This window comes from Pezoporus wallicus, unplaced genomic scaffold, assembly GCF_028554395.1.
Source record: "Pezoporus wallicus isolate ANWC-B61680 ecotype Strahan unplaced genomic scaffold, APGP_CSIRO_Pwel_v1 contig_13490, whole genome shotgun sequence".
Classification (NCBI taxonomy): domain Eukaryota; kingdom Metazoa; phylum Chordata; class Aves; order Psittaciformes; family Psittacidae; genus Pezoporus; species Pezoporus wallicus.
This window is the reverse complement of record NW_026640535.1, coordinates 1-11,285: the sequence shown is the minus strand read 5'-3', so window position 1 is coordinate 11,285 and position 11,285 is coordinate 1. Positions and strand designations below refer to the sequence as shown.

The 11,285-nt window shown below is 68.3% G+C and overlaps 3 protein-coding genes across 3 annotated transcripts; 1 reads left to right on the top strand and 2 right to left on the bottom strand.

Moving 5' to 3' along the window:
- The first annotated feature begins 822 nt into the window (after positions 1–822).
- On the top strand, positions 823–1,476 carry LOC130604664 (coenzyme Q-binding protein COQ10 homolog A, mitochondrial-like). The gene is made up of 3 exons (XM_057419385.1): positions 823–1,017; positions 1,095–1,196; positions 1,289–1,476. The coding sequence occupies exons 1-3, from the start codon at positions 832–834 to the stop codon at positions 1,454–1,456; spliced, it is 456 nt and encodes a 151-aa protein (XP_057275368.1). The 5' UTR covers positions 823–831; the 3' UTR covers positions 1,457–1,476.
- Positions 1,477–2,566: 1,090 nt separating this feature from the next.
- Positions 2,567–6,998, bottom strand: CS (citrate synthase). Its single transcript, XM_057419383.1, has 11 exons — positions 6,908–6,998; positions 5,936–5,983; positions 5,739–5,846; positions 5,596–5,661; positions 5,385–5,516; positions 5,118–5,306; positions 4,822–5,021; positions 4,592–4,721; positions 4,412–4,513; positions 3,524–3,733; positions 2,567–2,769 (listed from the first exon to the last, which is right to left on the bottom strand). The coding sequence occupies exons 1-11, from the start codon at positions 6,959–6,961 to the stop codon at positions 2,599–2,601; spliced, it is 1,410 nt and encodes a 469-aa protein (XP_057275366.1). The 5' UTR covers positions 6,962–6,998; the 3' UTR covers positions 2,567–2,598.
- Positions 6,999–8,156: 1,158 nt separating this feature from the next.
- CNPY2 (canopy FGF signaling regulator 2) lies at positions 8,157–10,075 on the bottom strand. The gene is made up of 5 exons (XM_057419382.1): positions 9,894–10,075; positions 9,585–9,700; positions 9,043–9,240; positions 8,844–8,940; positions 8,157–8,528 (listed from the first exon to the last, which is right to left on the bottom strand). Exons 1-5 carry the CDS (start codon positions 9,991–9,993, stop codon positions 8,485–8,487), a joined length of 555 nt encoding a protein of 184 aa, XP_057275365.1. The 5' UTR covers positions 9,994–10,075; the 3' UTR covers positions 8,157–8,484.
- Positions 10,076–11,285: the final 1,210 nt, after the last annotated feature.

Here is an 11,285-nt window from a genome sequence, read left to right as displayed (position 1 = left end):
TGGCCTCAGTGAGCACCATGGTTCAGCACCCATCCCTTTGCACTGGGTGATGCCCACCCCTTGGCTTCAACACCCATCGCTGGGCTTTGGCACCCGGTATCACCCCCCTCTTTGGGATGGGTCATGAGCACCCCTGGTCTTAACACCCACCCGCTGGCGCTGGGTGATGACCACCCCTTGGCCTCACCACCTTGCGTTGCCCCCCCTTTGTGATGGGTGACAACCACCCGTTGGCCTCAACACCCTCTGTCACCCCCTTTGTTTTGGGTGACAAACACCCTTTGGCTTCAGGACTTTGTGTCACCCCTCCTTTGTGATGGGTGACAACCACTTCCTGGCTTCAATAACCACCATGCTTCAACACCCATCCCTTGGCTTTAGCGCCTTGCATTGCCCCTGCTTTGTGATGGGTGACGACCACCCCTTGGCCTCAACACCCGGTGTCACCCCTCCTTTGTGATGGGTGTCAACCACCCTCTGTCCTTGGTGCCCACCCCTTGGCCTCAACACCCATCCCTTGTCCTCAATGCCCCCCATGGTTCAACACCCACCCCTTTGTGATGGGTGACGACCACCCCTTGGCCTCAACACCCGGTGTTACCCCCTTTGTGATGGGTGACGACCACCCCTTGGCCTCAACACCCATCCCTTGTCCTCAATGCCCCCCATGGTTCAACACCCACCCCTTTGTGATGGGTGACAACCACCCCTTGGCCTCAACACCCATCCCTTGTCCTCAATGCCCCCCATGGTTCAACACCCACCCCTTTGTGATGGGTGACGACCACCCCATGCCCCCCCAGCTCACCCCCCCCACCCCGCAGGTACTCCATGCAGGAGATGTACGCCGTGGTGGCCAACGTGGAGGACTACAAGCACTTTGTGCCCTGGTGCAAGCGCTCGGTGGTGCTGGCGCGGCGCGCGGGGCACCTCAAGGCCCAGCTCGAGGTCGGCTTCCCCCCGGTGCTCGAGCGCTACACGTCCAGCGTCACCCTGGTGCGCCCGCACCTCGTCAAGGTGAGCCCCCGGCGCTATGGGGATGGCGGGGGGGGGGTCCCCCTATTGAACCCCCCCTCTTTGTGCCCCCGCCTCAGGCTGTTTGCACCGATGGGAAGCTCTTCAACCACTTGGAGACCAATTGGCGCTTCAGCCCCGGCATCCCCGGCTACCCGCGCACCAGCACCGTGGACTTCTCGGTGAGGTGATGGATGAGGGGGGGGCTGATGAATCCTGACCCCCCCCCACCCCAAAACACTAAACCCCATCCCCTTCCCCCCCCCATCCCAAGATCTCCTTCGAGTTCCGCTCCCTCCTGCACTCCCAATTGGCCACCGTGTTCTTCGACGAGGTGGTCAAGCAGATGGTGGCCGCCTTCGAGCGCCGCGCGGCCGCCAGCTTCGGGCCCGAGACGCGCATCCCGCGGGAGCTCATGTGCCACGAGGTCCATCAGACGTGAGGGCGGCCCCGGGGCACGGACTGGGACTGGACCCCCCCCAAGCTATTTATATGGGCACTGCTGCATCACCCCCATCCCGATGGGGGGGGGGGGGGGGGGATGCTGAGAGCCCCCCTGGCCCCACGGCGGAGCCAGCGCTGGACTCGTTTGGTTTTAAGTGGTTTTAGTCCCGTTTTGGGCTTGATTGCATTGGTTTTGACCCCCTTTTTGGTTCATTTTTAGCTCCTGGGAAGGGGGGGGGGGTCGCTATGGAAGGGGTTTGGGGGGGGCACACGGGGGGTAGGACCCTTCCTTCCTCCCTCTTCAGGAGCCATAGGGCAGGAGCCGGGCGCAGGAGGGACCCGGCCCCACGGCGCAGTTTGCACAAGGCACACGCACAGGGTTGGGGGGGAGGGGGGGGGCCTCACGCTGCACCCCACCCCCCCCCCATCACCTTTCCCTCTCCTCCAGCACCCCCATAGGGGTGGCTTTGGGGGTGGGGGGCAATAAAGACTTATCCCAAGGGTGAGAGCAGCCTCGTGGTCCTCATTGGGGAGATGGGGGGGGGACCCCAAACCAGCGCTCGCTATGGGGGGGGAGGGGGTGGGGGGACACCACATCCTTCCCCTCCCCCCATCCCCATCTCCCCCCCCCCCCAAATCCCACCGGGATTTGTTAATAAAAACATTTATTTTGCATTTTCTCGTTGTTTGTACAGAAGTGGCCGGGGGGGGGGGGGGGGGGGGGGGGGGGGGGGGGGGGGAGGGGCATCAGACACAGTGGTTGGTGTGGGGGGGAGGGGGGGGTCACACAAACACAGGGTGCAGCCGGGGGGGGGAGGAGTGTATCGAGTCCCTGCGTGGGGGGGGCACATTCATTCTGCTGCCCCCGGGGGGGCGCTGGGACAGAGGCTGGACTGAACCCTCTCAATGGGGAGGGGGGGGGGGGACCCCAACGTTGGTGCCACCCCCCCACCCCCCAGCGCAGCAGCCAAAGGGGGGGGTCCCAGTGTGTGCGGGGCTGCCTCTGCCCCCTCCCCTCCATCAGAGGGGACAGGAGCAAGGGGGGGACCCGTGGTTGGGGGGGGGGGGGGGTTCAGTGCTGAGTCCATCCCGGGCCCATCCCGGCAGCGTTCCCTGCGGAGCCGCGGCCCCGGCCCGGCCCTACCCGGCTTTGTAGCCCACGAGCTGCATGAGCCCCTTGGTGCTCATGGACTTGGGGCGCTCCAAGGGGAACCCCAGCGCCCGGCTCCAGATGAGCTGCGAGAGGACGCCCAGCGCCCGCGAGACGCCGAACAGCACCGTGTAGTAATTCATCTCCTTGAGGCCGTAGTACTGCGGGGAGCGGGCGTCAGCGCCGTGGGGCGGCAACGGGGCGGCAATGGGGTGGCAATGGGGTCAGCGCAATGGGTCAGCACAATGGGGTCAGCACAATGGGGTCAGCACAATGGGGCAGCAGTGGGGTCAGCGCAATGGGGTCAGCACAATGGGGCAGCAATGGGATCAGGGCAATGGGGCAGCACAATGGGGCAGCAGTGGGGTCAGCGCAATAGGACAGCAATGGGGTCAGGGCAATGGGGCAGTAATGGGGTAATAATGGAACAGCAGTGGGGCAGCAATGGGATCAGAGCCATGGGGCAGAAATGGGGGCAGCAATGGGGTCAGTGCCATGGGGCAGCAAAGGGATCAGAGCCATGGGGCAGCAATGGGGTCAGTGCAATGGGGTCAGTGCAATGGTGTCAGTGCAATGGGGCAGCAATGGGACAGCAATGGGGCAACACAATTGGGTAGCAACGGTGTCAGTGCCATGGGGCAGCAATAGGGTCAGCAATGAAGCAGCAATGGGGTCAGTGCCATGGGGCAGGAATGGGGTCAGCAAGGAAGCAGCAATGGGGTCAGTGCCATGGGGCAGCAATGGGGTCAGTGCCATGGGGCAGCAATGGGGTCAGCAATGAAGAAGCAATGGGGTCAAAGCCATGGGGCAGGAATGGGGTCAGCAAGGAAGCAGCAATGGGGTCAGAGCCATGGGGCAGCAATGGGGTCAGTGCCATGGGGCAGCCGGGAGCTCTCCGCCCCGCGCTGGGCTCACCTGCAGCAGGACCCCGCTGTGGGCGTCCACGTTGGGCCAGGGGTTCTTGGCCTTGCCCTGCTCCAGGAGCACGTTGGGGACGATCTTGTAGAGCTGCGCCACCAGCTTGAAGAGGGGGTCCTGGGGCAGGTGCTTGAGCGCGAACTCCCGCTGGCAGCTGTAGCGCGGGTCCGTCTTGCGCAGCACCGCGTGCCCGTAGCCCGGCACCACCTGCACGGAGCCAGGCCCAGAGCTCAGCCCCTTCCGCTGCACCCGGATGCTCCAGGGCTGGCCTTGAGCACGGGCGGGGATGGAGCATCCCCACCTCCTCCATCCAACCCATCCCAGTCCATCACCCATTGCTCCATCACCCATTGCTCCATCACCTCCGCTGCACCCGGATGCTCCAGGGCTGGCCTTGAGCATGGGCGGGGATGGAGCATCCCCACCTCCTCCATCCAACCCATCCCAGTCCATCACCCATTGCTCCATCACCCATTGCTCCATCACCTCCGCTGCACCCGGATGCTCCAGGGCTGGCCTTGAGCACGGGCTGGGATGGAGCATCCCAACCTCCTCCATCCAACCCATCCCATTCCACCACCCATTGCCCCATCACCCATTGCCCCATCGCTTCCACTGCACCAGGATGCTCCAGGGCTGGCCCTGAGCATGGCCCCAGAGGGAGCATCCCAACCTCCTCCATCCAACCCATCCCATTGCCCCATCACCCCTTGCCCCATGGCTCCAGCATCCCTGTAGCCCCCTTCAGCCACTGGAAGCTGCCCTTCCCCAACGCAGCTCCTATGGGAGCTGCTCCAGCCCCTGCTCGTCCTCGTGGCCTCCTCTGGCCGCGCTCCAGCGGCTCCGTGCCCTGGCGCTGAGCTCACCCCGCGGCGCTGGGCTCACCCTGCCCGAGTTGAGCGTGTTCCAGATGAACTCCCGCAGCTTCTCATCCGACACCTCCTTGCCCAGCTCCTTCTGCAGGTCCGTCAGCCAGAGCAGCACCTCCTGTGGGGCGGGGCGGGGTGGGGGGCTCAGCACCGCGCTCCCAACGGGACGGACGGGGGGCACGCGGGCAGCGCTCACCTGGTTGGCGAGGCCGTGCAGGGGCCCTGCCAGCCCGTTCATGGCGGCGGCGAAGGCGAGGTAGGGGTCGGACAAGGCGCTGCCGACCAAGTGGCTGGTGTGGGCGCTCACGTTCCCCCCCTCATGGTCACTGCAGGGCCGAGGAGGCAGCGTCAGGTACCCCCCCCCCCCGTTTATCACCACGGGGCCACGGCGATGCCACCGCTGCCCCATAGCCCCCGGCCCCGCACCTGTGGATGGTGAGGTAGAGGCGCATGAGCTCGATGAACTGGGGCTCGCTGTAGCCCAGCATGTTGGCGAAGTTGTGGGACCAGTCGAGGTTGGGGTCGATGGCGCCGATGCTGCTGCCCTCGCGGTACAGGTTGCGGTAGATCTTGGCGGCCACGCACGGCAGCTTCGCAATGAGGTCCATGGCGTCCTCGTAGACAAACTGAGGCGGAGCAATGAAACCAGGACCTCCCCCCCCACCCCCGGCACCCCATCACGGTGGGGTCCTCACCCCCCCCACCCCACCCCACCCCGTTACCTCCCAGTACTTGGCGCGATGGACGCCCTCGCCGTAGGCGCGGGCGAACTTGCTCTCGCTGTTGAGCGCGGTGATGGCGGCGCTCAGCTGGGACATGGGGTGCAGGTTGGTGGGGAAGTTGTCCAGCATGGTCACCACGTGCGACGGCAGCGCCGCCCGCCGGGCCCATTCCCGAGACACCCAGGTCACCTGCAACGGGGACGCGGGGCTGAGCCGGCGGCGCCGGTGCCGGCATCGCCGGTGCCCGCGGTGTCCCCGTGGCGGTACCTGCTCCTGCGTGGGTATCTCCCCGGTCACCAGCAGCCAGAAGAGCCCCTCTGGCAGCGGCTCCTCGCCCCCCGCGGCTTTGGGCAGCAGCTTCTGGCACTCGGGGATGCTGTACCCGCGGAAGCGGATGCCCTGCGGAGCGCGGCGCAAGCGTGAGCCCCCCCCGGGCCACGGCGCCGCCGGCACCGAGCGGGGCAGGACTCGGCCCTACCTCATCGGGATCCAGCACCGAGGTCTCGTAGATCAGCCCCTTCATGCCCCTCATCCCGCCGTACACCTGCGCGTGGAGCCCGTGTTACCGGTTGCGGTGACACCGGTGCGGCGCATCCCCCGCCGCCCCCCCCCCGGTCTCACCATATCCACCGTGATCTGGCCGATGGCCGTGCTGCCGTGCTGCTGCTTGAAGCTCTTGATCTTCGCCTGCTCCTTGGGGATCATGGAGGCCAGGACATCCTTGAGGTTCTGGGGAGCAGGGAGCGGGGCTGAGGACCCGGTACCGGTGGGGCTGGAGCCGCCCCCCACATCACCACCACCGGGGCCCCCCCTCTTACCGTGGCGGCGCTGGCGCGGCGGGCGGCCAAGAGGACGCACGGGGGGTTCTATGGGAGAGCAGGAGCCGGTGTTACCGGTAGGGCCGTGCCAAGGCGGAAGCGCTGCGGTTCCCTGCGGCAGGGCCGGGGAAGCCGAGCTTTGTTCCTCCACCCACGGGGATTCCGCCCGGATGCGGGCGGGAAGCAGCAGCCGCCGGGAGCCGCATCCATGGCCCGGTACCGGTACAACGGGAACGGAGGGGAGGGATGGGGGGGGGGGGGGGTCCGACACCGGTGGCTGCGCCGCGGCCCCCCCGCCCGTTACGGGCAGGACCAACGGAGGCGGCAGCGGGAAGCCCAAGGTCAAGGCGGCCGCAGGCACCGGTGTCAGCGCTCCGGGCCCGAGGTGCCGCGGGCTCAAGGTCACAGCGCGCCGGTGACACCGGTGACAGCGGGGATGACGGCGCGGACCGGAGGGTGCCCCCCCCCCCCCAAAGCGTGACCGAGGCCAAGTGGGGCATCAGCGGGGCCCAAAATAACGCCCGGTCGATACCGACACCGCAGCGCCCGTTACGAAACGCGGGGCCGCGGCCAACGCGGCCGTGGGGGGGGGTGGGGGGGAACCGGGACCGGCCCTGCCCGGCACCGGCGTCCGGTTCTTCCCCCCCCTCCCCCCAGCACAGCCCCGGCCCGGCGGGGCCGTGACCCCATTGCCCTCTAATAGAAGGGGACAACGGGGGGGGGGGGGGGGGGGGGGACCCCCCCAGTTCTACCCGAGGCCCTACCGGTGCCTCCCCCCCTCCCCCCTTTCATTCGTTAACGGCCGCGGTGCCCACCACGTGCAGCCGCTGCGGTCCCCCCTCTCCAACGGCCCCTTTAAGGCCGCGCACCCCCCCCCCCGCATTGCCCCTTTAAGAGCCGGTGCCGTGCCCGTGTCCCGTGTCCCCCCCCCCCATCGCCCGTTTAAGGCGCGGCCGGGCCGGGCGCGCTCACCTTGGGCCCGCGGAGGCGCGCGGCCGCGCGGGTACCGGCGGCGAGGAGCGTCATGGCGGGAACGGGCGGCACCGGGCGGGGCGGGGCCGGGAGCGGGGCCGGGAGCGGGCGCGGGGCCGGAGCGAGCGGCGGCGGCGGCCGAGGGGGTCCTTAGCGGCGGGCGGGGCGGGGCGCGGCGCCGCGGAGGTCATTAGCATAGCCACGCCCTTCGCCACGCCCCGCCCGGTGCAGAGCCGGTCCCCGTTGGCTGGTCGTCGCGGGGAGGGGCGGGGCTATGCAAATGAGGCGGCGCGGGTAGGGGGGCCCCGGCTGTAGGTGTCCGCAGCGTTCGCCTGATCGTGGCCTTGAGGTGGGGTGAGGCGGAGCCCCGCCCCTCCCGCGTGACGTCACCGCCGGCACCCCCGTGACGTCACGCCGCTGCGTCACCCGCCCCGGGAGCGACGTCCCCATCCCGGGGCCGCTCCGGTCGCGGCGTTGGGGGCGGCCCCGCGACGTCACCGGGCACCGGGCCACGTGCTATGAGGTCATAGGGGGTCCGTGACGTCACCCCGCTGCCGGCCGCCAGGGGCCAGGGGTCACCCGGTGCCATTGCTTCAGCTCTGCGGTGACGTCAGCGCGGGGGCGTGGCCACTGCTGACCGACCCCGCTGACCCCAGGACATTGCCCCGGTGACGGTGACACAAGGACACGGGAACGGTGACACCGGAGCAGGGGTGACACCGGGTGACATATGGGACCATGGGTGACACCGGGTGACATGGTGCCATGGGTGACACCGGGTGACATGGTGCCATGGGTGACACATGGGACCATGGGTGACACCGGGTGACATGGTGCCAGGGGTGACACTGGGTGATGGGGGACACTTGGGACCATGGGTGACACATGGCAATGGGTGCCATGGTGCCATGGGTGACACATGGGACCATGGGTGACACTGGGTGATGGGGGACACATGGGACCATGGGTGACACACGGCGATGGGTGCCATGGTGCCATGGGTGACACATGGGACCATGGGTGACACTGGGTGATGGGGGACACATGGGACCATGGGTGACACACGGCGATGGGTGCCATGGGTGACACCAGGTGACGGGTGCCATGGCGCCATGGGCTGACCAGCACCTGTCAGGAGCCACCCCCACCCCAAGGCCAGCCCATGGCCGGTGGCCCCACACACGTGGGGCCTCGTGGTTGTCACCAGCTCCTCCCGGCCCCACCGCCCCGCACACACCGGAGCCGGACCTGCCCTCACTTGGGCCCACGGCACGGGCACCGCGCGGCCCCTTTATTGCCAGCAGCACGGAAGGGGGGGCCCAAAGCCGGTCCCGGTGCCCCCCCGGCAGCAGCAGGTCCATGGCTGGCAGTTGTCCCACTGGAACGTCCTGGCTGGAGCAGGGCCACGGCCCCGGTGCTCCCCACTCCACACGGGCACAATAAACAGGCCAAGAGCACCGGAGGGGGTGAGGCTGCGGCGGCGGCTCTGGTGCCGCCGTGTGCCCCGGTGCCTCCCGGTGGGGACGAGGTGGAGCAAGAGGTAGAGGCCGTGGCGGTGCCGCGGAGCCCGTGCCCGGTCACAGTTCATCGTGCGGGATGTGCAGCGCGTGGTCACACAGGTCTGCGGGGCCAAGGGACAGCACCGTGGCGCCGGGAGCACGGGCTCAGCACCACGCCGCGGGCACCGAGCGCGGCCCATGCTCAGCACCGGCGCGGCACAAAGGTTACGGCACGGCCTGACCCCGGTGTTTGCGAGCTGGAAATAGCCCTGCGGGAAGGGAGCTGCCGCGGGCGGGCACCCAGCCAGGGGAGCAGCAGCCAAACCCAGCCCCAGCCGCTCTGGGGCTGCCCCATTGGGATGAGGGGGTTTGGGGGGGGGGATGTCCCTGAAGCCTGAACCGTGCTCTGGAGGGGGGGGACGGACCCCGGGGCTCACCCGTGCGCTTGCTGCAGAGCCGGTCCTTGACGTTGTCGGCCTCGTGGGAGAGGAACTCGATGAGTTCATCCTCGTACTCCTCCGCGATGCTCTCGCACTGCAATGGGAGCCGCTATGGGTCAGAGCCGGGTCCTGCAGCAGGCTCCAGCCCCACGGAGCTGCCGGGGCGGGGGGGGGCCAAGCTCAGCCCTGGACCCACCGCGAACTTGAGGCTGGAAGCCACGTCCCCATCAATGGTGACGCCGGAGAGCTCCAGCTTGGTGCCGTCGCGGGAGAGCACCCGCACGTAGCTCTTGCGCTGGGTGCCCGGGTCCAGCTGCTCCCCGTATTCCTTCATCTTCTTGCACACCCGCTCCAGCAGCTCCGTCAGATGCGCCTCGGAGCGGGCGTAGGGAACCTGCAGCAGCGGGAGCAGGCGTTGGAATGGGGCAGATGGGCCCAGGGCTGGAGCAGCTCCCATAGGAGCCAGGTTGGGAACACTGGGGCTGGAGGAGAGCAGCTTCCAGTGCCTGAAGGGGGTTACAAGGATGCTGGGGAGGGACCTGCAGCAGGGAGTGGAGTGATGGGACAGGGGGTGATGGGTTCAGAGGGGAACAGGGGGAGTTCAGGTTGGATACAAGGCAGAAGCTCTTCAGTGTGAGGGTGCTGGGGCACTGGGATGGGTTGAACGGAGGAGGTTTGGATGCTCCATTGCTGGCAGTGCTCAGGAATGGGGCTTGAAGCAGCCGGGCCATGGCTCACCTCCACCACGGACTGGCTGCCGTCGGGGTTGATCCGGAACGAGCCCATCTGGATGGTTTTCCTGGGATCCACCTGGGCGATCTCCCACTCCAGCTCATCCACCAGTGCCCGGCACGCTGCGGGACAGCGCAGTCAACGGCACTGCCTGGCCCTGGACCCATCCCCACCACCCCATCCCATCCCAACCCTTCCCATCCCATCCCATCCCATTACATCCCATCCATCCCATCCCATTCCTTCCCACCCCATCCATCCCATCCCATCCACCCCATCCCTACCATCCCATCAATCCCACCCCACCCTTCCCACCTCCGCAGTGCAGGTCCTGGCTCCGGCGGGCGCAGGCCGTGGGCAGCAGCAGAGCCGCAGCCAGGCCCAGGCAGAGCGCGGGCAGGATGTGGCCCCTCATCCTCAGGGGTGACCTGCGGGCACGGGCGGCTCCAGCGCTACTCGGGGGCCTCAATGAAGGGCTGAGTCCAGCCCCCTATGGAGCCCCCCCATGGACAGGATCAAACCCAGCCCCCTATGGAGCCCCCTCATGTATAGGTTCAAACCCAGCCCCCTATGGAGCCCCCTCCCCTATAGGCTCAGACCCACACCCCCTATGGAGCCCCCTCCCCTATAGGCTCAGACCCACACCCCCTATGGAGCCCCCTCCCCTATAGGCTCAGACCCACACCCCCTATGGAGCCCCTTCCCTGTAGGCTCAGACCCACACCCCCTATGGAGCCCCTTCCCTATAGGCTCAGACCCACACCCCTATGGGGCCCCTTCCCTGTAGGCTCAGACCCACACCCCCTATGGAGCCCCTTCCCTGTAGGCTCAGACCCACACCCCCTATGGAGCCCCTTCCCTGTAGGCTCAGACCCACACCCCCTATTTAGCCCCTTCCCTATAGGCTCAGACCCACACCCCCTATGGAGCCCCTTCCCTATAGGCTCAGACCCACACCCCCTATTTAGCCCCTTCCCTATAGGCTCAGACCCACACCCCCTATGGAGCCCCTTCCCTGTAGGCTCAGACCCACACCCCCTATGGAGCCCCTTCCCTGTAGGCTCAGACCCACACCCCTATGGGGCCCCTTCCCTATAGGCTCAGACCCACACCCCTGTGGGGCCCCTTCCCTACCGGGTCCCGTTCGCAGCCCCCTCTGGAGCCCGTTCCGAGCCCCCCCCCCCGCCAGGGCCTTGCCCGGAGCCGCGGGCCCGGCCGAGCCCCCCGCACCGCTCCGCGCCGCTCTCCCGCCCCCCGCCACGGCTCCTGCCCCGGGGCTGCCCGCGGCACCGCCTGTCCCGGCGCTCCCCGTCCGCCCGCCCCGCCGCGGGGCGAGGCCGCTCGGAGCAGGCGGCGGAGGAACCGGGCGGGGCGGCGGAACCGGCAGGACCGGTCCAGGCCGCTCCGAGGCCCGCGGCGGGGCTGTCCCGGGCGCAGGCAGCGATAAGGGCAGCCCGGGAGCAACGCTGAGGACCCCGCGCTGCCAGGGCCCCGGCCGCGTGGCGCTCGGCCCCACGGGGGGGCGTGGCCTGCTGTGACTCCACCTCCTCCGCCTCTGACTCCGCCCCCTCGGCCACCCTGGCCGCGTCCCCGCCAGGACCCGGGTTCGAGTCCCGGTTCCCCCCCGCCGTGTCCCCGGTGCCGGTCCCGGAGCCAAGCAGGAGGCAGCGGCGGGGGTGTCCGAGGCTGCTTTATGAGAGCGCCCGG

Excerpts from the sequence above, each read along its gene's own strand:
- LOC130604664 (XM_057419385.1), top strand. The coding sequence starts at position 832 with ATGCAGGAGATGTACGCCGTGGTGGCCAACGTGGAGGACTACAAGCAC. Across the intron at positions 1,018-1,094 it reads TGCGCCCGCACCTCGTCAAG|GCTGTTTGCACCGATGGGAA; the intron begins GTGAGCCCCCGG and ends CCCCCGCCTCAG. Across the intron at positions 1,197-1,288 it reads CCAGCACCGTGGACTTCTCG|ATCTCCTTCGAGTTCCGCTC; the intron begins GTGAGGTGATGG and ends CCCCATCCCAAG.
- CS (XM_057419383.1), bottom strand. The coding sequence starts at position 6,961 with ATGACGCTCCTCGCCGCCGGTACCCGCGCGGCCGCGCGCCTCCGCGGG. Across the intron at positions 5,984-6,907 it reads CGCGCCTCCGCGGGCCCAAG|AACCCCCCGTGCGTCCTCTT; the intron begins GTGAGCGCGCCC and ends GCTCTCCCATAG. Across the intron at positions 3,734-4,411 it reads ACACGCTCAACTCGGGCAGG|GTGGTGCCGGGCTACGGGCA; the intron begins GTGAGCCCAGCG and ends GGCTCCGTGCAG.
- CNPY2 (XM_057419382.1), bottom strand. The coding sequence starts at position 9,993 with ATGAGGGGCCACATCCTGCCCGCGCTCTGCCTGGGCCTGGCTGCGGCT. Across the intron at positions 9,241-9,584 it reads GCAGCCAGTCCGTGGTGGAG|GTTCCCTACGCCCGCTCCGA; the intron begins GTGAGCCATGGC and ends CCGCTGCTGCAG. Across the intron at positions 8,529-8,843 it reads GCTCTGCAGCAAGCGCACGG|ACCTGTGTGACCACGCGCTG; the intron begins GTGAGCCCCGGG and ends TTGGCCCCGCAG.